This window comes from Etheostoma spectabile, chromosome 11 (genome assembly GCF_008692095.1).
Source record: "Etheostoma spectabile isolate EspeVRDwgs_2016 chromosome 11, UIUC_Espe_1.0, whole genome shotgun sequence".
Taxonomy (NCBI): domain Eukaryota; kingdom Metazoa; phylum Chordata; class Actinopteri; order Perciformes; family Percidae; genus Etheostoma; species Etheostoma spectabile.
Genome location: NC_045743.1, coordinates 14,791,548 through 14,819,402, shown reverse-complemented (window position 1 = coordinate 14,819,402; position 27,855 = coordinate 14,791,548). Strand labels below are relative to the sequence as shown.

Genomic DNA, 27,855 nt, shown 5'->3' with positions numbered 1-27,855 from the left:
AAAAACATTAAAAATTAAACATTACAATTCATGGGGATCTGTACCAAAGAAAGATGTTTTTCTAAGTCTGGTAAAATATGATGTGTAGGCCAGGGCATCTCTGCAGCACGACAGTATTTCATTTAAAATGGTTTACTGAAACGCATTTCGCTTTTAACAAAGATTTCGCCCCCTTTTTATTGTGATTTGGATAAAAATTAGCCCTAGTGTGGACACACACTGGTCTCGTGGTTTTTAGCAAAATTCTCGTACATTACAGCGATCAGTCGTATTTGTTTTAGTAGAACACTGTTACTGCATGTTGCTATAACAGTCTATGGTTGCTACATGAAGCTGCATCATTATCTGACTCATATGAAGAGGTCAGAGCTCCAGCAGTTATGAAGTCAGTGTTTTCAGTGCAACTGTCCACAGACTTTCCTACGCAGTCAAGTCTCTCGCTCTCTTGCACACACACTGCATAAATTTGGAGCGCTGAACAATTCCTTTTCTGCATTATAGTGAATTGGTATGCACCAATTTATAGTGGAAATGTCTTAATTTACAGAACATTTTGACAGCAGCAACAATTAAAAATATTAAAAATCTAATGGAATATAGTACCGTAAGGCTCCCAGGCATTCTGTATGGCATTCAAATATTTATGTTAATATCCCCCTCCTCTTTTGTGTTTTTTTTGTTTGGGAAGGAATCTTTATTTAAAAAGATTGTGACACCTATTCATATAAACGATATATAAATTCATTGTAATTAAAGTTGCTCAGCTCGTATGGCATTATCACAGTACGGTAGTGGCTTATTGTCCACACATACATTAACTTCACCACCTTTGATAATGTTCAAGAGTGGACAGTTCAGTACAGCTGAGATCCCATAAGCGTTAGCTTCATAGCGGAAGCGTTTGGGTCCAATCGAAACAATGCCGTTTAGCTGGCTTATCATGACCAGCTGCATGTGTAAAATAAAGTGGCTGTGGATGCGAGGGGAGTTGACTGCTAAAAGGCAGAGATGTTTTGGCACTGGCTAAAAAATTCCTCTATGCAGGAAAAATCCTGCATTCATATGGTCAGAGATATACGGCATCAAAAAAAGGAATACCTTAGGAAAAAGCGTGTAGGGGAGAAGAAAACAGGGGGCTTTGGATGCTTTTCCTTTCCCCTCTGAATGGTACTGCAGGTGGAATTATTATATAGCAGGAAGGAAACAAGTGGTCTTCCAGAAATAAACCAGAAATATCAGTGTTAATGGTACCCAGAGGCAGGATGAGCGATTAAGAGAAGGGGGGTTGAAAAATACGTAATGAGACCACTAAAACATCAGTAGCCATGTTTCCATCCACACGTTTTTTCCGAATTAAGTGATAGTGAATAAATAATGGCTTTTGGAATTTCATGGAATATTGATTCAAAAGAAATACGTAGATTTTCTCCTGATCAATATACGGCTTGTGCAAACAACACTGATGGAAACGTCATTTGCCGAATAAATAACAAATTGCACTTAAGTTTTAGGTCCTTTTATGGTTGTAACCCACCATAAAACGAAGAAGAAGAAGTTTTAGTTAATTTCCGCCCAGTATTTCCGCTCTGTTTGCACACATGGCGGATGTCAACAAAGACAAATGGAAGTGGACGGACGAGGAGTTAAGAGATTTTCTAAAATTAGTTTATCAGTAACTCGTGAGGGAAATGGCCAACAAAGGTTACAACAAGCTGTGGGTCGTCCTCCGGAGTAAATGGCAAGACATGTCTCAAAAAAAGAGTTGTCTCAATCTGCAATGTGTTGATAGTGTTGCTGTTTTCTTATTATAGCTTGATATGTCGCTATCAGCTGGCACATAAGCACTATCACAACTTGTGCAATATTGATCATTTGTTGGTAGATGGCGCCATCCATTTTGTCTAGAAAAACTTCAGCGATTCAGTGTGAAAATGAATGGAAACACCGATCAATTTCTAAAATCAATTCAATATACCAATTTGATTGCAAAACAGCATGTGACGTCATTACGCACAGGTTTTATTCGCTTTAAAGCTGTTGAATGAAAACACACTTTCACCAGGTTTATTCGCACAAGATTCTTTTACCTAATTTCAGAATTTGATTGACAAGTGGATGGAAACTTAGCTACAGTTGCCAGCCTGCAGATTCAGCCTAATAGCAAATACATGTTAAGACAACATGAAACCGAAACAGCAGTAAAACTCCAGTTACCGTTTCACATTTTTTCTGCTACTATCTGCATTTTATGAAGGGGATATGATGTTAAAAAGTAGAATAAGAAGAGGTTTAACGATGAATGATAACAATTACAAAGTGTTGGCAGTAGGATGTATAGTGTAGCATAAATACAGGATGTAGAAGAGAGGATACAAGATGGAAGACAATTATGTGATCATATAATGAAGATTCTTACATATTTGGGTTCCAACCATTACAAATTGATATAAAGGACATCATCTGTTTAGTTCAGCGGGGTACACCAGATTTACCAGATTTGCATCTGGATATCCATGTGATCTCACCCTTATGTGGAAATTTCCACAGTATTGCAACAGTCAACATCTGCCGCTGTATATTCACTTAGAAAAAAACATGGGAAACACTCATTGAAGTATCACTAAAGATAGAACAAACATTAAGAGATAGTTCATAAAATAAAAAGTGCTAACTCTATGATAAACGAAACATACACTGGGGTGGCATCTGGCTCACCCAGTAAGTGTGTTCGCCCCATGTTGGCTGAGTCCTACAGCAGTGCAGGGTTTGAATCTGACCTGCTGCATTTTTCTGTAATTCCCCATCTCTCTCTCTCCCCCCTTTTCAGTCTACTATCACAAAAAAATGGAACAAAGCCCCCAAGAATAATCTTTAAAGAAATAAAATAAAATATACTTTGACATACTTAATTCGGAATCGAAGTAAGCTGCCCTTCTCTCCGATATTACTTTTAATTTTATCCAGGGCTAAACTGTCGGGTAGAGCCATTCATTCTATTTTGGTGCACTTTACCCTACCAGGGTAAAGGATAGAGTTCAGTGTGTGGTTATTAGCAGCTTAATATTGCTGCTTTATCCCTTTCTATTCCTCTAAAAGACAAGCAAAATTTTTTTCAGCTCACCTTTGCCGCCAGTAAAAACTGCCATTACTGTAGTTTACAGATAAAGGACTGCAAATCCTATTACGTGTAATTCAATCAAGACAAAGTGAGTCACTAGGCAGGACTTATGTCTCGTTATCAATGGAAACGGGAGTGTGAGCTCAAGTTTGGAAACATATCATCGACACATGATGACAGGAATTATGTAAATACTGCAGAGTTTGCAAATGCACCCAACACTCTTGCTATGGGTAGCTTAGCATGTGATTATGGCACTGGACACTTTGTGTAGTAGCTGAGATTCTGGTTGCAAAATGGTTCTTGTGTTTGCAGGCCTGATCACACAGTCAGCAAAGACAATGACACAGTGTGACAATGATGAATGGCTAATTGATGACTATCTCATGTTATTGTTTGTCTAACTGGCACTGCAAAGCTGTTCTGTCACACACACTGAAACTAAAACTGTGATTAAATATGGACTGTAACAGTAGGTGTGTGATTACAGCAGCATGGCGGCCCAATGCTTAGCACTGTAGCCTCGCAGCAAGAAGGTTCCGGGTTTGAATCCAGGTAGTGTATGTACTAGGTTCTCCAAGACACTTGCTCAAATCTGGAGTGAGTCACCGGCTGTGATTGGCTGCCCACTGCTCCCTTGTGGGAATGAAAAGAATGAATTTTGCTACGTGTATGTGACAATAAAGTACCTTTACACGGAATGACCTCCTCTTATATTGGCCAAATTAGGTTTACTCAAAAGCAAATCTGCAGTTGCTCTCTTACCAAGCAACAAGCAAAGAACTGTGTCAACGCTGGCTAACTTATCTTCATTACTCAGCACTGTCAACAGATTTCTTGCCATGGTCTTGAGTTAATAGAAGAGGACATTCAATATCAGCTACAGTCAAGAGTTGATATCACATCCAGAAACATTACGAATCAGTGTCAAAGATATATACCAAAGCTTATAGTATCATGTTTCCGTATTATTTACACTGTGTACCCAGTTTATTAGGTAGATTTACACTAGTTTAAATTAATGCAGCCCCAGTAATTTTTGAAAAAGAAGTTGACAATGGTTTACAGTATTGCTGTTTAAGTGTTAACTGTCACATGTTTAAAAAAAAAAGCTGTTGCTATCACTAAGAAACCGTCTTTCTCTTCCTCACCCCCCCATTTTTTTCAATTTCTCTCTCTGTCTCTTACCTCATTCTTGTTCTCCATTTCTCTGATCAGACGGACTGTTATGGGAACTGACTTTCAATCAGACTCTGAGCAATTCTATAACCTGAACCCTTTATTGAAACTCCATCCACTTTCACTGCGCTGACACACAAACCACAGAGATGCACACAATATTGACACAGGTAGACAGTGCACATGAATGCACAATCAGCAAGCAATAAAGAAAGAAACACACACACACGCACACACACGCACGCGCGCGCGCACGGATACACTTGTCATGCTCTTTCTCTGTTCTATTTGCTCTCAATAAACCAAATCTCAGCATATTTTGGTAATCTTGCCACGAGCAGGGGGAGGAGTGTCCTAGGAGCCCACTGCAGAGAGCCTCATTGCCAACCCACTGCGCCAACCCTGATGACATCGTCACTATGCACCACTCACCGGGGCAGGACCAGGCCTACATTGATTGCCTCAGTCGTTCATATTAAATACATGACATTTGTCACACTGCAGGCAATAACAATACTGTCCAAAACAAATCACTATACAACAGATTGTAGCATCAGTCAGTGTGCTCATGTGTCTTTTGTGTTTCTGGATAACTATTGAGGATTTAACTTTCACCCAACAAAAAAGTGATTTGTCATTTAGGAATATCAATTGACACAAAATACTACAGTAGTTGACCGCACAGGGTAATGTGATCGCTTACACATTTTTTCCAAGAGTGAGTGTGTGGGAGGTAGGCGCCACATGTGAAAACAAAACATGTGAGAGAATAAACTGTTCCCACCTTTGTGGCTTTGCTGCAATATTAATATTTTCAAATGTAATTATTAGGATTTCATTAAAATAAGTTAATATCTAAACTGAAACATAACTATTTGGTGACAAATTGGCATGGCTGATGCCACTTATGTTTATTTGCTTGTTTAAGTCTCACTTAAGACAAAACACAAAGCTTAAATCCACATCCTCTCACATTTGAGGCTTTGGAGTACAAATTAAGAGAGGAAAAAGGTAATACTCCTGATAGCCTACAATATGTTGACATGGCTCAGATAAGGGCAGACTAGTTGTATCTACCTCACTTCACTATAAATCACAGCAGGACCTCAACTGGCGCCAGCATCCAGGTTATTAACAGGCTATTGACAAAATGTTGTTTCTGACAAAACAACCACACTCATGGAAACCAGATGTATTAATCATTTCTCTGCCTATGCTGACGCAAGTAAACACACACACCGTCAATACACACAGACACTCAGGGAGACATGCATTCCTACACACCCCACACTGGAAAAAGGCACCTCCTACAAAGAACCCACATAACCGCAGTCCTACACAGTCAATCAATAGTGTCATGTGATTGTTTAACTTTGAGCCCCAGGAGATCAATAGAGATTTTTTTAACAGAAACAAAATACAGATTTTTGCCAAATAATGATGCATTGCTACAGTAGAAGGCAGTGTCTATGGTATCGGGTCAGTCACAGCCGACAAATAATAGAGAATGAGACAGTTTGCTACATAGCTTGAAACCCTGGGGAGACTGGGTGAGAAAAATGAAATTCTAAAATGAAAGGGTGAAAAATCCTTTGGTTCTGCGGCAACTAACAAACAAAATCCGGCTCCCTATTGTCCCATTTAAAAAAGAAATAAGCATTAAAAATTTCCGCATACTCCCATGTAGGATCCAAATAAAAGTCTAAAAAGGGAAAGGAACGGAGAGGGGGAAAACCCAAAAAGAACCATGACGAAATGGCGGTATTTTCAAGCCCGGGGGAAAAAAAAGAACTTTGAACAGTTAAAGGGACAGAGGGGGGGTAAATTTGAAAAAATGTAAAAAAGAGGGGGTAGGCCCTCAGACAAAAGGCAATGTACGCAGCGAAGGAAAAAATTTAAAAAAAAAAGGATGTTTGTGAAGCATAAAATGGAGAGAAAAAGGAGAGTCCAAACCCCGTGGGACAATAAAGGGTTGTGGGGCATTCAAACAAAGCAGTACCCCAAGGTTCCTAAAGTGAATCATAGCCTTTGCTTCACGTTCCCCCCCTATTTTTTTCCTTTCATTAAAAACCCAAACTGTCACATCTTCTTCCCCCACTATCTTTTTTCCCTTTTTTTTTGCAGAGGACACCAGGGCCATTTATTACCCCTGCGGGATCAGCAGTGGGATGCGCGCCAAAAATTTTTTGCTTCCCAAAAGGGAAATGGGAACCCGGGGATTTTGGGGTTTGTAATCTCCTACCTGGGTTCCACTGACACATCTTCTCCCATCCCTGTGACCGGGTGACTCAGGGATGGTTTGGGGGATGGCCTTTCTGACCTAGTTGACAGCCGAGCCCCCATGAACTGAAAAGCGAAAAAAAGGGGCAAGGGGGGGGGTGGGGAAGGGAAGGCCCCTGCCTGAAAACATGCCCAGGTTTGTGTGGGTTTGTTTTGAAACAAAATAACAGCCAGGGGTATTTCAAAATACATAATGTTTTTTTCGTAGTATATTTTTTTAGGGGTTCCAACAGAGTAAGGGAGAAAGTAACAAAGTGTAAAAGGATAACCGTAACCTCCTGCCCTTGACCAATGGCAGGATTTTCTGCCGGGGTAAAAGGCCCAAAAAGATGGTGGGGGAAACCATGACGCCCCGTCTGCAAAACAAAAACCCCCAAAAAAGTTTTGTTTAAAAGTAAAACTTTTGTTTTTAGGATTTAGGTATTTTCTAGTGGTAATCCTTAAAGCTTTACATTTTGAAAAGCAGAATTCCTTTTTTCTAATGTGCTTTTTTAAATTTTGGGCAAAAATAAAATAAATCTCTAAAGCAATTGTTTTCGGGTGAATACCGTTAGACTTGCTGTAATTTCTCGTTTACCCCCAAATGGCCCCCTTTAAAACCATAATTTTCTTTTCCTTTTAATTTCTTAAAAACTTGCATTAGGGGTATTGACTTTCATTACAGGGGTTTACTGTATTTTTGTTTGCGTACATGGAACTCTCGTTTTCACAGTTTCTTTCCACAAAAAGCCCCGTCAAAAATTGTAATTTTTCTTTTTCCGGGTTTTTACGTAATTGCATTTCAAAGGGGGTTTTTCATTTTTATTTTACAGGATTATGTATTTTTTTTAATAGGCTAGGTCGGGTTGGAAAAAAACAGGGAGGATACTGTTTAAAAAAAGCTTCAAAAAAATTTAGTTTTGTTAAAGAAGATAAAAATTAAAAGGGAAAAATAAAAATCTTATACTTAATTATTCTTTTTTAAAAAATATTTTCATTTTTTAAATTATTGTTTTTCTTGAAGGTATTTTAAAATTTTTTGATATACCTCACGTTCAAAAAAATAGGGGTAGAAAATTTAAAGGGGGTTGGGAAAATTAGGGCTGGACATCAAGGGTACCGTTTTGGCCTGCGCACGAGTCCGGGCACCACCCATAGAGGAAGTGGGGCTTTTAAAGGTAAGATCAACTTTTTTTAATTTTGTGCATTTTAAAATTTGTGATAGCCTTTTGCAAGCGGGGAGTTAGGTTACCGAGGGCATAGTGGGGTGAGCAAGCTGAACTAGCTTCCCCCCCCCCCAAAAACCCAACCCGGGGCCCCAAACCTCATTTTTTCCCCATGGTGAGGTTCCCCAGCTCTAATTCCAAAGTTCGGTAAAGCTAAAAATACTTTTTAAAAAACATTTCCTGTTGGGCCAAATCTTTTTTTATTGTCACCCCCATTGTCCAATACATGTAACCCATTTTTGGGGGGTTTTTAAGGGGGGTTTCTGTTTAGTTATGAGCTTGCTGTTGCCGTTTTTTGGCAAACCTTAAAAACCCCCGGTTAATGCTAACGTTAAACCCCCAAATTCCTTTTGGGTTTGGGGTTTGTCGTGTTTTGAATGATTAAGCCCCAACTTATTCAGCTATTTTTTGGTGAAAATTTTTTTTAGAAAAAAAAGGGAACGTGTGGTTTAATTTAAATTTCACGAAAAACCCAAACATTAAGCCCATTTTTGGTGGAAAATTTCAGTGCCTCCCCATTTGGAGAGTATTTTTTCCCTTTAATTCATTTTTTTGGGCAACTTAAAACCCCCGTGAGGTAGCAAAGTTTTGCCTCGTGCCTTACTTTGCAGTAAAAATTTGCGTTTTTAACCGGGGTTTAGGGTGGAAAAAAAAAGTATTTTTTTTAAAACCCCGGGAATTTAAAGTTGACAGATTTTTTAAACAAATTTTTTTAAGGACTTTTTATAAGACATAGTGATTTTTTTAATACCCCTAAATTCTGTGTTATTCTAACAATAAAGAGTTCCTTACTTTATACTGGTTACCTCCCTACCTAATGCAGGCCTTTTTTTACTTGTTGAAAAAATTGTTTTTATAACCCCATGCATGCCCCTTTAAAAAAAAATTTTTCATCATTCAAATGTATAAACAAACAACCGGGGAAAGGGAAACCTTTGAGAGGGGATGGGAGGAAGAAGAAAGCGGAAGGGAAGGCTTAAAACCCAGCCCACGGGAAACCCGTGACCCCTTTTCAAATCAAACCCCTATAAAACCCAAAAGTATTTTACAGGTAAAATTTTTGAAAACCTGTGATAAAGAATTGAAATTTTTCTGTAGCCCTTGTAAAAAAAAAACATCCCCAAAAACCGCAAAAAAAAGGTTTTTTTTGGGGAAAATGGAAATCCCCAACTTTTTTTTAAACCCGGGAAACCCAACCCCATACGTTTTTTGGGGGTTGTGTGAGTGTGTGTTGGGGTTTTTTTGTGGGGGTGGGTGGGGGTTTGGGTGGGGGGGGTGTGTGTGTGTGTGGGGTGTGTGGGGGTGTGTGTGGGGGAATAAAGGGCTGTTTTTTAAAGAGATTGCTTTTGTTTATAAAAATTTCTTAAAACCTGTTTTTTTTTTTAAGTTTTCTTTTTTAAGGGACCCAAACCAAGATTAGGGCACCAAGTGCACTGTACGGTGGGGAAACAAGCAAACAAAAAGGGAAGAGTTTGGGCCCCAAAGAAAGGTAATTAGCATCACTCCGACTTCACCCCCTTCCTCCAAGGGCCCCCCGAAGGAGGGGATGCCCCAAAAAAAATAGGAAAGCATTTTCTTTGTGAGTAAATATTAACATCAGAAAAAATGATTCACATAAGGAATTGGTGCCTAGGCCCCTTCCGGCCCCAAAAAGGAACAACAAAATCACTTGTATTTCCCAAGGTGAAAGGCAGAGGTCACAGTTAGCAGCAAAAGCTACAAAGGGGTTTTTTTTAATTTTTTTAAATTTTTCCTTATTTTTTTTTTGGAAAAGTGACTGAAAGAATAAAAACCCTTTGAATTTGGTCCAGTACTGAGCGAAAAACCGGCCCTGCATTTTTAAAAACCGGGTTCAAAGGTAACATATGGGGGCCAAAGGGTCGTCAATTTCGCCCACTAAAATTTCTTTTTTTTGCCACTAGGTGTAAAACCATATTTTTTTAATTTTTCTGACACCCTTTGGAAAGGATCCTAACAAAAATTAACCCCTTTACTTAAAGAAAAAGTCCTATTTAATCAGTTTGGGGAAAGGGTTTCCAAAGGGCATCATCCCCAAAAACCCATCGACAGACAGCAAAAAAGTAAAAAAAACCGGGGAATTAAATCTGGGGATTCACTACGGGTTATTTTTTTTATACTGTCTATTCTTTTTTTGCCCAATTGTAAGTTTTTTAACATTTGGGATGGATATACTCTGACCTTTTTCTCTGCTTCACCCCACAGCCCCAGGGGGGACCACCCCCACCAAGAAATTTGGGTTTGGGAGGCTCCATTTTGGCCCTCTCTGCCCGCCTTCCAGAAAGTGTCGGAAAAAAAACAGTACTAGGGGTCCCCCCCCAAAAACCTTTAAGCAGATTTTCCCCCTTTCCCAAAACCCCCAAAACTTAAGTTTTGTGGAAACCCAACCAAACCACTTTTTGTAATTTGAAAATACGGTTTTATTTTTCTTCAGGATTTAAAATGAAATTTTCGTTTTGAGAGCCCCTTCAAAGGGAACTACATTTTTAAACCCGGAAATTCACCTCTGAATGTCCCCGGGGTTTTGGCGCAATTTAGACACGTTTAGTATCATTTGTATTAAACTTTCTGTTCTTTTGCATTTTTCAGATTTTAAAAAAATATTTTGTTCCTATTTTTTTTACCTAAATAAAAATGTATTATTTTTTGTACAGGGGCTAAAGTCCCTTTTTTGGAATTTTTTAAATTCAAAAAATTTTATGAAAATTTTTTAAAATTGTTTGTACAGCCAATGCCAAATGGGAAAAACATTTTTTTTGGGGCCCCCCAAAATTTTACAAAAAAAACTTAATACAGCAAGACTTTAAATTTTTATTAGAAATTGAATTAAAATTTGAAAAACGAAAAGGGAAATATACAAAAAAACTAATTACATAAGGGTACGTTTTCCGGTAAAACTAAGGAAAGGGAAAAAGGTTTATTTTTACTATGTAAAACAAAGGGTCCCAAAAGAGTTTTTATATGTAAAATTTAATTTAAGGGAAGGGTTTTTAAATCTGAAAAAACAAATTTTTACAGAAAGGGTTTTAATGAAAAAATTTTTTGGGTTAGGATACGGGAATGGGGTTTTTACAGTAATTTAAACCCCAACGTGTTGGGCCTTTAATTTACTGTAAGGGGGATTACAGAATTAGGCAACGTTTTTGCCAGAAATTTTACTGAAAAGGGTTTTTATACTGTAAAAAGCAATACAGTTTGATACGGTAATCCCGTGGGAAACAGAAAACTTACGGAAAACCCTTCCCAGAAAGGGACCGCAAAAACAAAAAAAAGTCAACAGTGTATTTAAAGACAACTAAGCCATTTTGGCTTTTATTAACTGAGGGGGGCCAAAAAAAAAATTCTTCGGGGGTTTTAAAAAAAACATTTCTGGGGTTTCATTTCCCAAAAAAAAATTTTTAAAAAAACAAATACATCTATATTTTTGTAAACAAAAACCTTTCCCTTGTTTTAAAACTTGATTTGCAACTTTTTAACATTAAAAAATTCAAAAAACTTTAAAAGATTACAAAAAAAACTAAAATTTTTTAAACATTAAAAATTTAAAAAAACCTTTGGGCGATTTTCCCACTGTGTAATTAGCAAAAAAGCTACCTTCTGAAAATGTTCTCGGGCTTTAAACTGAACTTGACTAGTTCCTTCTTTGCCAAGGCCTACAACAAAAACCCTGTCCTCCCCTACTCTTTGGGCTTGCATGCTCGCCGTAGCCATTATCATTTTAAAATTTCCCGCATGCCCCTTTTTTTTCTCTCGGGAAAATTTTTAGACAGGACATCACCAGGGGGTGATTCACTACCCGTGTTTTCAGTGCAGGGGGACTGCGCAGCGTCCTTCGGACATACCACAAAACCAAAACCTCCACAAGATTTGTTTCAATACAGAAAAAATGGACCAAAATAACAAGTTCTCCTGCTGGCTAAAAATTTTCCCAACACAAAAAAGGGCTGTCATTTGATGGTGTTTTGCGCTAAACTTAGCAATCAACTCAAAATAGAAAAATTTTTAAAATTATTTCCATCTTCTTTTTTTTTTTTGTAATGAGTTTAAAAAAATTTTTAAATTTTTGATTTCAAAAATTTTCGGTATAAAAACTACAGATTGATTTATTTTCTTTTCTTTTTGAAAAACTCCCCCTTACGCAACCGTCTGCCCGGCCCCCTGTTTTTGCAAAGCATTGTAAAAGCTTTTTGCTACTTTTTTCCTTTTTAAATTTTGATTTTTTAACTTTTTACAGGGGAAATTTAAACGCCTAAAACCTCATTTTGGGGAAAAATAAAGGGGTAAAAAAGGAATGTTTCAACACAACCCAAAAATCTGGGCCTCAGAATCCCCCACCTTCAAACTGACAGAGTCTTCGCCCCCTGTGGCTGGCAGGGCCTTTCAGGGAAATAACATTAGTGGCCTCGGTACGTAAAAAAAATCCCCTTTGGGCCCCAAAAGACCCCTTTACCACATGACGATTTTTTAACCCCTGTTTAATAAAACCTCAGTCCCAAACCCAAAAGGGGTTTCATTAGGGCTTTTTTGTTCCCCATAACACCTTTCCGCTACCTTACCTTACCCCTCAAAAAAACCTTTTTTTGGTTTCCTAAATTGTTAACAAGTTTTTGGGGGTCTCAAAAACATAAAAAAGGCTGGGCGATGGAAAAAACGATTTACAATTTTTGACCAAAATTTTTATCAATTTTGCAGAAATTTTGAGGTTGAAATGATTTTTGAAAAATATTTAAAAAAAAAGGGTTTAAGATAAAACTCTCCACAAGTGGATTAATTTGGTGGGAAAGGCAAAATAAAGAACAGCTAGAACATCTGGTAATTAAATAAATTTTCACTTTCCGTAATGCACCTTTAAAACCAAAAAGCCCAAAACCCCTTTTTTTCGTCACAAATACAAAATCCAAAATCAAGACATTCTGTCCCTTCACAATTTGTATAAACATTATTCCCCCTACGTAAAAGGGAAAATTTTGGGAAAAATAAAAAAGTCTTTGAATAATTAAATCTGTTTTAAGCAAAGTATTGCGATTTTTCCCGGGTACTGTTCGTACACGGGGTTCAAATATTAACTTTAGTTAATTAAATGCACCAATTTTTTTTATGTTTTTTTTAACTAGAATTTTTACAATTGATTTTTTCTCCACAAAAATGCTTTGTTACCTTTTTCAATAAAAAAGAGGAAAGTTTACTTTTGGGGGAAATTTGAAATTGGAAAAAGCAATAAATTTGCAAAATTCGCAAACTCGCAAAGGTTTTCAAATTTCAAAAATCCATCCTTTACATCATATCATGATTATATTTTTATTGTATGAAATTTTAGGGCCTCCCGGGGATTCCCCCCCATGGGGCTAGTGTGTGCTATATTTTCTATACTTTTAAAAAAAAGAATTTGGGGATGATCCTACAGGGTATAATTTATTTGCATTATTTACACATAAAGTATTTATCCGCTTTGGGAAGATTTTAAATTGTGTTGTGGTGGGGGTGGGCGTGTATTTGTGCGTTTTTTTGGGGTTTTGGTGTGGTTGGTATTCCCGCGCGTGGCGCACTGTTTCTACCCAAATAAGTCCTAACCTTTAAATCCCTAATCTGCCCTCGACAATCCCCCACGTGGATTCCCCCGCACATTTATCCAATTTTCCTTGCATACAAATGGGTGTAAAAAATAAAATATCTTTATGAAAATAAAAAATTATAGCGCTCCGCAGCGAGGTTTTTCCGGCATTTAAACAGCGGGGAGGTTTTTCAAAACAAACTTTGGGGGCCAAGCCAAGGGTTTATGTTTTTGACATGTCCGTGATGTCCCAGCATTTGGTTCATTTTTTGATCCCGGGGGTTAAATCAATAACATGCCCCTAAATTGGAAATGGCGATTTTAATTTAAATCAGGTGTTAAAGAGACACACTGAAAAAAAATGCGGGGGGTTTCCAAAAAACATAATGCCTTTTAGGTGATGTCATTTTTGCACACCCGGGCCAGACTCGAACCCTTGAGGGCCCTAGGGATTTCTGAAATTTAGGAGCTATTATCTGGGGGTTTTCACAAATGGGGATCGCAACCCTAGTAGCAAGACGCTTGCCTAAAAGCGAATTTTTTAAAATGCGTAAAAATTTTTCTCATTAGAAAATTCCCGGGGTTGGGGACTTGGGTTAGTCAACATAAAGACCTTTAATTTATTTCCCCAAAGACAAAAAATCCCAAATTTTTTAAATACCCTATTTTTCTTTATTGCAAGCATATATATAGGCACCTTCCAAAAAAATTTTAAAAATCTTTTTGGGGGTACATCTACATGATCTTCGGTGTTTGAATTTTTCCATGACATCCAATTTATTTTGTAAAAACTGCTATTTTTTTTTATCACTGTTGCTAAAACCTTTAACGCCCTGTGGCTAAATTTTTTATACAACACTGAATGGCTAAATTCACAAATAGGTGTCAAATTTAAACCAAAAAGTGTAGGATGGGGCTTTAAAATTGCCCCAAGTTAAAAACAAAAATAATTCTGCTCTACTGGGGGTACTTTGGGGTAAGTGCTGTACGGGTGTGGCTGTGAAATTTTCAAACTTCACAATTTTAAATGGCTGATAGTTACATAGCGCCACCATCACTTCGCTGCTCGGCCCCTGATAAACATTGGATCATATAGTCCAAGGAATCAGACTTTTTGATTGAGCACATCTATAACATATAAATATGGTTATTGAATGCCTTGCTTCAAAATATTTGCATTGTTTAATTTTATTCCTTGTGAATTATGTTTATTTATTATGTCTTAGTTAAAGAATTAGATCACACAGCAGCACGCAACAATTGCTGCCATTCTCCTGTCCAGTTTTATTTTAAATAACGTCAACTCTTTTAAATATACTTTCGTGGCAATTTTAGGTATATAACTCTTTCACCATAATGCACCTAATACATCTAGGCTGTAACGTTTAGATATGCACCACGGGTCACACACACATCAACATGTATTTCATGGCATGACATGGCTTTGAGATTGTAATTCTCTTCTATGAGTTAATGTATGCTATGTTTTGTTTATTTCGTGCAAAGTAGACTATGTTGTGTGTGGACAGTGGACCAAAAAACTGTAGATGAAATTACTTTTGTATTGTGTCATGTAATTCTGTGTGGGATGAGCCACTTTGGCATTTAATCATAGACTTGCATGACATAGGATGTTGGCGTGGGACTTTACTGTATGCCAGAAGTGACTACATTTGAAGGGGTTCAAAAGTAAGTGGAACACAGTTTGCAGAATGGGCACTGACACACGCCTTCAACCCGTCGATAAGAACAACTCACCTCCCCCATTACCCCATCTATTTTAGAGGATAAAGAGGTAGGTTGAGTGTTTAATCTATCAGGCAATAAATGTTTGCATCCTTAGCGGTAAAAAGAGCTGCAGATAATGCTGGCAATGACAAAACTGGTGCCCAATACTTCTCTGACTTTGATCAGAAGAAGATTTTTATTAAACAGGTCAAATGATTCAGCAAATCATTTGTTGAAAAGAGAAAAAAGTGGGTCGCTCCTACACATTCATACACAAAACCAGTCAGTGGTAATGACCATGCACACACATCACTGGTAAAACACACAGATAACAGTTATATCAGAACCTGGCCAAACACACACATTCACACATTCATCCTCCAGGTCCCTTTATCTTCTCTAGCCCCACTCTGGTACACTGTTGCTGGGATACAAGAGATCCACCCCCTACATATACATACAGGAGAGCAAAGTGGATGAGAAACACGTGAATTTTAGAGCTGCTCATATATATTTCAAGTCCAAAGACATAAAGTAATCTTTCTCCCTCTTTCAGTGTGTTTGTACATGTATTATAAATGTGTGTGACCAGGTTCACCTGTACTTTAATTCTCTATCTATCTATCTATCTAATTTGTGGTTTCCCATTGTGTAAAATTGGAGGTACCAAATACAGACTGTTTTGTTCAGTCAGCAACAGATTTATGCTATCAGACCCTTGTCAAAACAGCCTAAAAATGAACAAGTAAATAATAAATAATAATAAATAACTAAATAAAGACAAAGGAAAATACTAAATGATTATTCATTCTGTTGAAGCAGTGTAGAAAAACACAGTCAGCCATGCAGCAACTATTGACCTGCTGCTAAGGACCTGCATTATGGCTGCCAGAGGCTGCATTACATCAACTCCCCTCTCTATCCACATCCTACCCTTTCCTCTCCCTCTGTTGTGTTGTCATACAGACATCCCAACCTCCCAAAGACTAATACCACCTCATGCCACCCACCATCCTCTCTTTTCACATAGTGTTGAGCTGCAGAGCTAGTCTAGACCCCTGCTTCTATTAATAGCAAGCACCCAGCAACCACTTCCAGCATATTGTGCATTGAGCAGATATATCTCCAAACACGGATCAAAAGTGAAATATGACATTAAATCTGAAATATATCTTTATAGGATTACACTAATTGTCTAAAACATGTAAATGTTAGAAAAGGTACAAAAGCTAATTATTGTTTAACAATAGTGTGGTGCAGCTTATTCAAGATCATGGAATTTTTCTCATTTACTGTTACCATATGGCATTAAGTACCAGTCCTCTCCAGCGTGTGCAATTTTCTTGCATAGTGTGCAAGTGAGTGAATGTGAAAAATGACTTACAAGTTGTCAAAATACCTAGATTTCTCAAATTGAGGCTTAAAAATTTGCTTTGTTTTTAAATTCTCTATCTGTCCTCATGCTCCCTTATTAGCAAAGACTAATGTGCAATATGTTATGGTAGCATGCCTCAAGTCTTTAGGCATCACTGCCGCTTAAATTGCAAATTGCTTTTGACAATTAAAAATGACAAAGGTGGTCAGTGTACAATTATATCAGCTGAAGCTACAAAACAATAATTTAGTGAGCCAAAACATAACTAGTTGGCTGTAGTCCTGTTGATGTGCTTTTTGAGAACAGTGGGTGTACTACCAAAAACCAGTGAAAAAAAACAAGTCTCCGAACCAGTCTAATCATTAAGTTACTGTAAAACTAATACGACTTAAAAAAATTTAACCGCAAGGTGGTCCATAGCAGTAATGAAAAGCACATTTGGCCCATGTTTTTGTCACCTGAACCATGTTAACGTCACATGAACCATGCAACAAGATGCAATGCTTACCCTAGTTATGTTATGCAAATAGGAAACCTGAACTTGAACGTTCACTTCATTAGGTACACCTGGTCAATCTAATGCACCCCAATACAACAGCCCTGCAGCAATGTCCATCTTTATTAAGCTTGTAATGTTCACTTTTGGGCAACATCATAAGAAATGTGTTGTACTGGACTCTCCATTATATTGAGAATTATTTTTTTAAATATTCTGTCCCCCTCATATATGTAAATGGAAAGGACAAAACATGTTTCTCTCCATGTAATGTAGTCCAGTACAATACCACATTTAACTATGACCACAATAATAAACATATTTTACATATCAATATGGACAAAAGGTGTACTACAGTAGACCCTTGATATATTTATGGCAATGTATGATTGTTCACCAGGCAGCTAAATCCAAATGTTGCTCAAGTTGATTTAAAGCAGCATGCAGACACCAACTACTTGTAAGGCATGTCAACAACTGAGTTGGGGCAGTATAGGCATCACATGCATGACATTTCTTTATCTTACCACTGCATCTCTGTAGCTATTCACAGCTCTGCAGAGACAGGCAGTCAGTGAGAAAGTCAGTGAGCTAGTGAGACACTAGCCCAACTTAATTATTGAGTCACTGCTTCAGCCCTTTAACATAGCACGTGGCACCACATGGAAACCTAACTGCAGGACCACAGTAGATCCTGCTGAACTGGGATACAGGAGTAATGCAGTGAGCAGACTCTACAGCCTGACCTTGCTTGGACACATTTATCTACACAACAAAATCACAAGGGAAGCATTCCGCGCACAGAGCAAGAATAACGGAGGAATGGCTAAAGAGGCCACTTGTGATGTGCAGTCTGAAGCTAGAGCACTGACAAGTAGTAAATAATGCATAGTGAGAATAGTGAAAATGATGGAGAGAAATGTATTGTAACGTTATGTGGGAGGTCACAGGATTAATTGTATGTTTCTTGTAAAAAATTAAAAACAAATCTTAATTTTATTTTATTTTTAATTATATATAATGTGTTTGTGTTTACTGTACAATATGTGCCAGAATCTAATTTAGCAGATTGATTTAGCTAGTTAGCTAGCTAATTAGGTCATCATATTGTAAACCAAATCTGGACTAAAGCACACAGCCACACTTTGGTTCCCATCAATAAATGAAGACATGTAGGCCTAATTTTTATCCACAACTTACTTTTTAATTAAAAAAATCAGGTGTGCTCAGCTGTTGAAAGTGCTTAACGCTAATGTTACGTTGTTAACGTTTATTAAGTTAGCTAGCTAACTAACGTTTTAACATGTTACCCTCAAAGGAAACTAAACTACCGGGGCATGTTGTTTAATTCTTCTGTGATGTTAAAATAGGAGTGGTCGCTAACCTTTACAAACATTTGGCAGCTTGTCAGTCCTTAGTTATCGTTGGGTGTTTGACTTTAAACAGCAACTGGCTTTGGACACCTCTGTTTTTTTTACTAAGCTAACTTTAACATAAGTTAGCTAGCTCTCGGCTGAAAACATTTAGCTAGCTATCGATAACTTAACCAGTCCTTTTCTGTTGTGAAAAAGCTGAGACCTAGGTTAGCTAGCTATGTTTATCAACAAAATTACAATATTTTCCCAAGGTGGCAGCACAAATAAATACAATGGCCAGTAGATAATTAGCGTTATGCATCTCTTTCTGTCTTTCTGAGCTCTCTCACCAGTTTTAGGGTGGGTTGTGCCCGGGTCCACTCTACTGCAATGCATGGCTAGCGTACAGTAGGCTATCTATGCGCCAGACCATGGATGCATTAAGAGAACACCCATAGACTGTATTATTAAAAATATAGAGACGAGGATCTTAGCTACAGCCATAAAGTGGCACAATCCATCACTTTCTTAAAGGGAAAGGTTTATTTACAGTTGCTGTCTTTCAAAAGAACGACCAAGTAGGAATAATCAATTGCCATCAGTGATATTGATATTACATTTTTACACCAAATCTGCAATCATGTAATATAAATGAATTATTAGATCACAGACCAAGCAACAATTTTGACATTTAAAGGGAAAAATCAGTAATGAAACAGTTGTCAGACGGTTGGAGGTTGCCAGGGTAAAATATGAATAGTGGTAGGCTAGGCTATTTGTAATCAAGTAAAGGCAATCAACATTATTTAGTGGTAAATGGCAAAAAATGACCAGACCATTGTATGAAGTGTTTTAACTGCATTAGAAATGAGAAACACATGAACATAAAGGGCACTCTTGACTCCAGCTGGGGACCAAGTAAAGAGCGTGGAACCAAGGTGTGTTTAAGGTGTTTAAGGTTTTGCATGCAGTTTGTTTTTGTGCCTCTGCATCAGGTGTTTTAGCATCTGTCCCCTCTGGCTAAACGTCAGGATGAGAGACAGTTGTGCAGAGAAAAGTAGAGTATTCTTGTCACATACAAATTTTCCAATTTAAAAAGACTTACAAAGTCAGACCGCCTATCATACAAACAAAGATACACGAGGCTTCCCACACCAGTGTTTGAAGGGAGATATTTAGAGGTTGCTCTAAAATTCCTTTGATCTCAAAAAAAGAGGCTTATCAGAAGGTGGGTAGGAGAGAAGACGTTTGGGGGAGGAGTGGAAGAGGAGATCAGGGGTTTCAGAATGTGTGAAACGAGTTGAAACACTACGAGTTTTCTTAACACAGCAGGATCCCATTTACTCTTGCTTGTATTTTCTAACCTGGGGTCTGTTATTTATTCTTCAGAAATCCATCAGGTCTACATCAGAGCAATTATTTGAGCAAGTTCATAACACAGTTAACATTAAAAAAGTGCCTTCTATAGTTTAGGACAACAGTCATTTGGTCACACTTTTAACACCTGGGATTCGTTTCACTGTTTTGTAAAAGGGGTTTGTCTTGGAAGATGTTTATAATGGAACTTGAAATATAGTTATTGAAAAGAAGTTGAAACAGTCATAAGTAATCTAAATGTCAAGGCCCTCCCCCAATGAATGCTGGTGCATGAGCAGTGATTGACACGCAAAAACTGTTTCATTAACGGGTGATCTGAACCACCACAGGAATTTGAAAACAAATTGAGAAATAACACAAAAAACACTTAATAACAAAGAGTACCAGGGTGTGCTGTAAGTGCATGCAGGCAAATATAATATTTTGATATTTTGGTGATTCAAAACTGTCCTCAGTGTTTTTATCACCATGAATAAAGGTTGCCACGGTGGGCTTCTTTATCACGCTTAAAGCCAAAGGATGAAGGGAAGGACTTTTACCCATCACTGAGGCTGAGGGCTGATAATAAGCACTTCCCCCATGCGCTTGCTGCAAATCCACACAAAACACACACACAAAACAGCACACAAATGCAAACAGGGGGAGAATGCAGTGTGAGAGCTTGGAAATATGAAAACGAATGAATGAGCTTGAATAAGCTTCCCTTCCTGCTCCCTTCCTTCCTGTAGTGGGCTCATTTGTGTCAGAGTTGCAGGCTACAAAGTATTAAGTGTGTGGCCAGAGGGAGTGGGGAGGGCCACTTGTATGTACAGTAAGTGTCATTTTTATTGCATCAAAGTACTGTATGATTGTTTCTTTTTGTTGGATGGATGACTATGTATACATTACCACACACAGACTTATGAATCTGCTGCACATAGTACAGATAGAATACAGCAGTCGTGTTTTTCTGGTGGCATTTATCACAAACACTTCAAGGGTCAAATGGGCTGAATGTTAAGCATGTGTCTCTTCAGATGAAAGTGTGGTTTGTAACAGCCACACACACATAACATCTATTTTACAAATGCAGAGTAATAGTCTCTGTTTGGGTGTGTGGGAGGGGATTGTTGTGATTGTATGTATGTGTATGTCTTCATGTTGTGTTTTCATGCAGACGTGGGGTCAGAAACAGGCCATGTGTAGACTAACTGTACTGTATATGTGGTGTAACCTTTTATCCACTACAGCAGGCATGGCGAGGAATTGGCCATGGCATCAGCATTGTGCCTTAGGCTTGATAGAAAAAGTAGGAGTGGACAAAATAGTCACGTATTACTACAACAGCCCCCTTTATAATCACAGAGAAGAACCTTCATTCACACATGGTTGGTTTTCAGTAGAATTCTTTTTTTGGAGCATGTTTTAAATAGCTGCCTGATTTTTATGACAATAAAGTTGAAACAGATTTGATTGTCATCTTTTGTTACTTGGCTGTGTTGAGCTAATGTGATTAGCTTGAGTGATAAGCTTGCACACCATCATGTATCTGAGCCCATTAATGTGTTAGTTAATTATAATTTTTTTTAAATTGTCATATTATATTTTGATATATTGATTCAATCTAGACATGGCATGTATAGCTGTTATTAAAATGATGAGTGAAGTCCACTGACTTTTATTTCCTAAAAAACAAGAAAAAGGTATAAAATAGTAGTAATAATCACTAAACCTGCGTTAGATTGTGCTTGATATGTGTTCTGAAAATACTGTCTTACTTTTTGAATACACTGTTTGCACTTTCTACCTGAATTTTAAAAAATACGAGCTGTGTTTCTATTATAAAACAAAATAACTCAACTCTGGCTTCTGCATACACCCTTTAGATACTTCTAGAGAGACATCAAGTAAATGAGGTTTGTCAAGGGCTTGAGAGTACTGTAGCACTTAACAGCAGAGGGATCCACTAACCGCTCACAGAGGCAGGGGAGAATGTCGGTTTGAAGCTTTTTAGCACTGCAGTTCCCAGTGGATTGTTTTCCATAATACGTTTTCAATTTAGCAGTCTAGTCATGCACCCAAACATTTTGTTAGCTTTCGCCCACATCTTCTTCCACAGTAAAATGCACAGAAAGGGCAATAAATGGGTCAACTGTGGATTTAATATGATTGAGAATATAATAAGCCATTGATTCACGCTACAACAACCACAATCCTCTTTCTCCCTAGAACATAATGTAGCCACAGAAACAAAAGCAATGATGATATGTACAACAAACAAAAATGCGTTGTGGATGGGGCCTTTCAGAAAAGGGTGGAGCTCTGAAAGTTGCCGACAGTGGTTTACCTTCCTAACATTCATGGTTCTAACTTGACTGGTAAAGGTAAAACAGAATTAAGCGCTGCAAAATGAAACCAGACTTCATAAGAGCAAAGTGATGGAAAATTGAATGAAATAAAGTGCTGTTGGAAAAGCTCACTCTATTATATTTGCACAGCATGAGGTCAGGCAGGCAGTCTGCTGTCACCTAAAAACAAAGCAGTTTGAAAGCCCACACAAAATCAAGAGGCAGCTTTTTCTCTTTGTCAAACACGCACTGTCACAGAAAAAGTAATGTAGAATATGATACAATAATATAGAACATGTTTTTATACCAAAGATACTATCTCACTGGGTTCTACTGCTGCTCTTTTGAACACTTTATTGCAGTATCATAATAATGCTTTATATTTTTAATCATGCCACATTGCCAGAAATCTATCCTTCTGGTGTTTCAATGTTATTTTAATATGTTCCTGTAATTTCTACATTCAGACTTCCATACAATTGATATCATTTTTAGAAAATAATTAGTAAGGTAGATGACTCCTCAAGCGTGAAAAATAAGCTTTATTAAGTGATTTGTTGGAAGAAATACTAGATACTGAACACACACTCACACACACACACACACACACACACACACAACACACACAACACACACACACACACACACACACACCACACACTCACACACTGTACCTCACACACACTGAAAACCTCTCTCCTCTGACTCACTTGAATGTACTGAGCGTTTTTCCTCTCTGAGCCTTAGTTGCATAAGGGTTTTATTATTTTGTTTTTTCCAGAAAAATCTAAGTTATCTGAAGAATGGCTTCACCTAGCTCCTGAACCAAACGTCTTTGCAGTGTTCAGCAGGTTATTCATGCTACAAGCTTTGTACCTATCTTCAAAAGTTCTCTACTAGCTAGACATCTGACAATTATGCAAGTGAAGTAAAATAACTGTCATGTTCCTGGAACCAGGCTGAGATGAGGAGTGCTGGAAATATCCATTTGAGATGTGAAGGGATACGCGCCTTGTCATTAACAAAGTCAGCAACAACACATAGCCGACAGTGTGCATAGCACTCACATGAGGCCCCTTTAGGATGAAGCATGCACGTACAGCTTGTGACACTCACACAGGACAGAACAGATCCATCATTCAAGCTGTTTAGACAAATACTGATTATATCATCAGCTTTCGGCACCAGAGATCAAGACTGTGTTGTGTTTTCCACTGTTTGGTCAGCAAGTTAGACCAGCAAAGCCACCCAGTATGAATTAACATGTCCCAGTCCATGGCGAGACAAGTTTCCAGAGACAACATTGTGCATTGAACTTTTGTTGGAAGCTGTTATTTGTGGCCTACCTGACAGTCTGGTCCTTCCCTCTGACCTCTGAGTGTTTCACCTACAAAGCTGCTACTGACTGGGAGTTTTCTGTTTGTCCGTTCTCTGTAATCTCCTGACACGGTGTGAGAACACGTTGTGCCTATTTGTGTCTGCAAGTTTGATATACAGAAAGTAAAGCTACACACCCTCAACATAGTTCACAAGCTTGGGTCAATTCTACAGCTTTGCTAAACTAATATTGAGTGAGGGCATATTCCCCTTTTTGTCTCCTTGTGTTCGGGTAGCTGTAGCCAGAGAGAAAGTGTGATTTATAATCTAGTTTTAATTCAGATTATAAATATATATCAGATACATTACAGATTATAATTCAGTTATATTCATGTTTTACTTTTGTCAGATGTCAATGTCTAAAGAGTTGTGTGTTGGAATGATCGGTGAAAATACAAAATTTGACCCTTATTTGTCAGTTTATCCTCATTTATAAGCTACATCCACCCATTGTGGCCTGTCACAAAATCTGTTGGTTTTTAATAAAACCTAAAACAAAAGTTCTGTCTCCATTCAATAAGTCTGAAAAATGTCAGTGTGCTTTTGGAGAATGCAAGACAGCAAATACATAAAACTTTGTGCCTTCCTTCTGTCCTCCTCTTCAGCTCCATTACATCATAACACCAACACAACAAGATGAGGTGCGCCGACTGAGGGAGAGAGTTGTACCAACATTACATTGATAACCTTTCTTTGTTTTTACATCAATTATTAACCATACATACAGTCCAAAATAACACACTTAATAAGGTTGGTGAGGTAGGTAGTGTTTGGTCACAAGAGTAACATGCGAGTGTTTCTTCTAGTTTCTTTTGAAGGGATTTTTCATTCTATAATTACTTTGTTATTATATCACTCAGTTCATTGATTCAACTACCAACAAACACAATGCAATTCAGTTCAATCTCTCTCTCTTCATCGCCATCTCTCTTTCTCTGGGTGTTTCTACAGCCTTCTCTCTCTAACACAAAATGAACTCATCCTGCTGTAAACTGAAATGAAACCACAGATTTAATGAGACTGTGCCACCTGGGTCCCTCCCGTCTCCCTTCTTTACTCCTTCAATCCGAGTGTGATTTCACCAAAACCTTGTTTCAGCACATCTGCTATTGGGTGCTACAACACTCACTTACAAACACATAAAAATGCCATAGAAGCCAAACAAAATGAGTTGTTGCGTCTTCCCACATGGCACAGTGGACAGAAGTCATTGAAAAAATATACAGGGCAACAAATGAAATTGAATGAAATTCGAAAACGTTTGTTGATTGCCTGGTCTCTACTGTGTTCATATGAATTAAAACATGAATACACTGTACGTGTTATTGGTGATTAATAACCAATTTTGTAGCAATGTGTGTTTAATTTACATGCAGGGATTATTCACTTGACTCCAACACCTATATATAATTATTTTCAATTAAACCTGTCTGGGAACAAACCGATTTCTGCTGTCCAATATAATGGATCAATAAGACACATAACCTCTTTTTCTTTCCTTGAACCCTGTCGGCATTAGGGAAAGCTATGCTGCTTCTTTCCTCCCTCTCCCTCTGTGCATGTCTCTCACTCCCTCACACACACACACACACACACACACACACACACACACACACACACACACACACACACAATTGCAGACATACAGCCTGCACCTGCACGGACTCACATAAAAACCCTAAAAAGAAATGTGTTTGTGGTGGGAATGGGCATATTTGTACACTCATAGCTTTTTCACAGTGCCTCCGTTGATTCCGTTTCTTTCACCCGCTGAAGGAGGAACAGCCTACCGCATGGGATTAGACGATCATGTTGTTCCTTTCCAGCACCTTCTCCTCCCTGCCTCCTGCTCCTGCCTCCCTGCCTGCCTGCCTGCCTGCCTGCCTGCCTGCCTATGGGGCTCTGCAGCATCCTCTCCAGCTTGTGAATCAACCTCCCTCCTCCTCCATTCTCAGCTCCTCTATACAGAAATTAAAACACCCCCCCCCCACCCCCACCCCATCCACTAGTTTCATTATGCACAATACTAATACAGCTCCATAAACAACCCGTGTACTCTTGGGTTCTCAATGAATTATTCAGTTTTAGCCAAGAAATTACCCCTATTTTTAAGGGGTGAGGGTAATTCACTGCAGTCAGCGTCAAAAATCCTCCAAAAAAAGGGCCGCAACGGGCAGAAGCTGCTATAAATACCACACCCCCCCCAACCCCCACCCCCACCCTCCTTCTTGGTGAAAGCACAACAGCTAGGACAGTACTGCAGGGTCCCTGGCTTGCTGTGCACTTTTTTTTTTTTTTTATGCAAGGGAGGGACACCAGTTATGTCATCGCTCCGACACCATTCGTGCCTGCTTGCTGATGCAACCGGGAGGCTGCTTTTCATTGACTTCTTTCGGATTGTTTATATCACATGTTTGTGGGCTGCTGCAGCCTGTTTAGCATGCTGATGGCGGGGCGCATCGACTGCTGCTGTAACCACACATGCTGGTGGGAGCCGTAGCCTATACTCGAAACCGCACACACATGCCAGCTTCACCCGCCGTGCACACGTGCCTTTGGGGGCTGAGCCGTATGTAGATGAACAACGGGTGATTTACGGAATAACCGCATTTCTTTGACCTAAAACCAAAAAAGTCATTAAGGTTGAAAAGCACCAGAAAAACTTTTCGTCCGATGAGGCTTTTCCCTGCTGTTTTGTGAAAAATTGTCACATTCTCAGGAGAATTGGAAACGACGATGTCCCCGTGGTGCTGAACTTTCAACACAAACAGAGACCAGCAGGCCACCAGATCTAGCTGATCTCACTCCAAATCCAACTTGTGCGGTCCCTGTCCACTTCATTGATGCCTGCATCAGGTGATGTACAGTAAAAGCCAATTTGCATTTCGTATTTGAATGTGGATTTGGGAAAACCAGAATCCGAAGTGTAGCAAGGTGTTTACAGCCTGTGGAAATCAGTCCTTATAGTCGGATGTTGACGGGGTAAAACTGAACACACATCTTTATTTACTCACCTTACACAGCTGAAAGTTTTCCGAAACAAGCGTCTCCTGGATGTCGATTTCCTTGGGAGTTGGGGTCGCGGTGGGAGTCCCGGCCGCGCTGCCCCCCGATGGGGATCCGATACTTCCCCCTGGAGAGGAGGTGGTCAAGCCGTCCAACACCTTTCGAAACTTCTTCATTTTCTACCGTGCTTTTGTATATTGATGGTAGAGACAAAATAGGCTTCACCGTTGTTCTTTTCTTTTTTTTCCCAGAGTTCCCTGTCTCCTCTCAGATGCAAGATCTCAGCTGGTTTGGACAGCTGGAGAAAGAAAACGTCGCTTCCTGCAGCAGAAAGATCCACTCTCTGTTTCTCCCTCTTACGTGCAACTTAACAAGTCATAGAGGTACCTCATTTTGCTCGCTGGCTGTTGGCCTGCGAGCAAAATAAATAAATAACAAATGAATGCGTCTGAGCCACTGTGATCTGAGGATTACAGCCAATGTTGCAGACGCCAGGTCGCCTATCTCATGTCTGAGCATGCACCGACGGAAGTGAGACTACTCAACTTCATCTTCATTTTGCATCCTAAAGTAATGTCCACTCCATGGCATGGAGAGAAACCCCACACGTCAACGTCAGGGAGCCGAAGAGCGATATTCACACAGAAGTAGACTGATCAAAAGGACTTCGAGCAGGTCGACCCACTCTCCTGCCCCTCCCCCCCACCCCCCACCCCCCCCCCTCCGCAAAAAAAGCACTTTCACAGCACTGTGGTTGCCCGTAACAGGAAGAGAAGAAGGAGGGGGAACCAGGCTGAAGACGCAGAGGCAATGCAGTTAAAAGCGGTTAGACTCCACAGTCAGTCCGGAAAAAGAGACAACTCAGCCATCAGGAGAAGAAGAAGGAGAACAAATAAGACGCTGTGCGATGGTGGAGTGAACTAGAGGTCAATCTATGGATAGTTGGAAGTCGTTTTTCCCCCTATCAGCTGTGTTTCAGCTTCGCTTCCCTGAAGTCCAGAGACAAGAGACGGGAGCTGTCCGCGGTGCTGAAAAACCACGAGCAGCCACCTCCCACCCCCACTCTCGCTAACCCTCTCTCTCTCCTCCCCCCCTCCCTCACTAGCGATTGGTGACAGTTTTAAATGTAATATTTATAATTGTAAAGGGAAATAACCTAGGAAACGGAAATAAAGGAATAGTTCACACAAACGGAGATGTTGCATTCTGTTGCAGAGTTCTAAAGCTCTCAATGAGTGAAGCTTTGTTTTTTGTTTTTGAAAATGGCTTCATGTGCAGCTGTTAATCAACAACATCTGGGGAGTGAGATAACGCCATGCATGCATCAATATTAAAAGAAGCAGCACAAATCTGAACTCTGTCTTTAACAAAAAAAACAAGAGGGCAATTATACTACATTGTACTGTTTGTAGCTTCTCTTCCCTGGATTTCAATATTGTATTTTTAACTTACAAAGCTTTGTG

The 27,855-nt window shown here is 38.9% G+C and overlaps 1 protein-coding gene across 1 annotated transcript; it reads right to left on the bottom strand.

Annotated features, from left to right (window-relative positions):
- Window positions 1-6,535: 6,535 nt before the first annotated feature.
- On the bottom strand, window positions 6,536-27,460 carry LOC116698415 (syntaxin-binding protein 5-like). Its single transcript, XM_032530344.1, has 3 exons — window positions 26,401-27,460; window positions 6,847-6,933; window positions 6,536-6,643 (listed from the first exon to the last, which is right to left on the bottom strand). The coding sequence occupies exons 1-3, from the start codon at window positions 26,566-26,568 to the stop codon at window positions 6,536-6,538; spliced, it is 363 nt and encodes a 120-aa protein (XP_032386235.1). The 5' UTR covers window positions 26,569-27,460.
- Window positions 27,461-27,855: the final 395 nt, after the last annotated feature.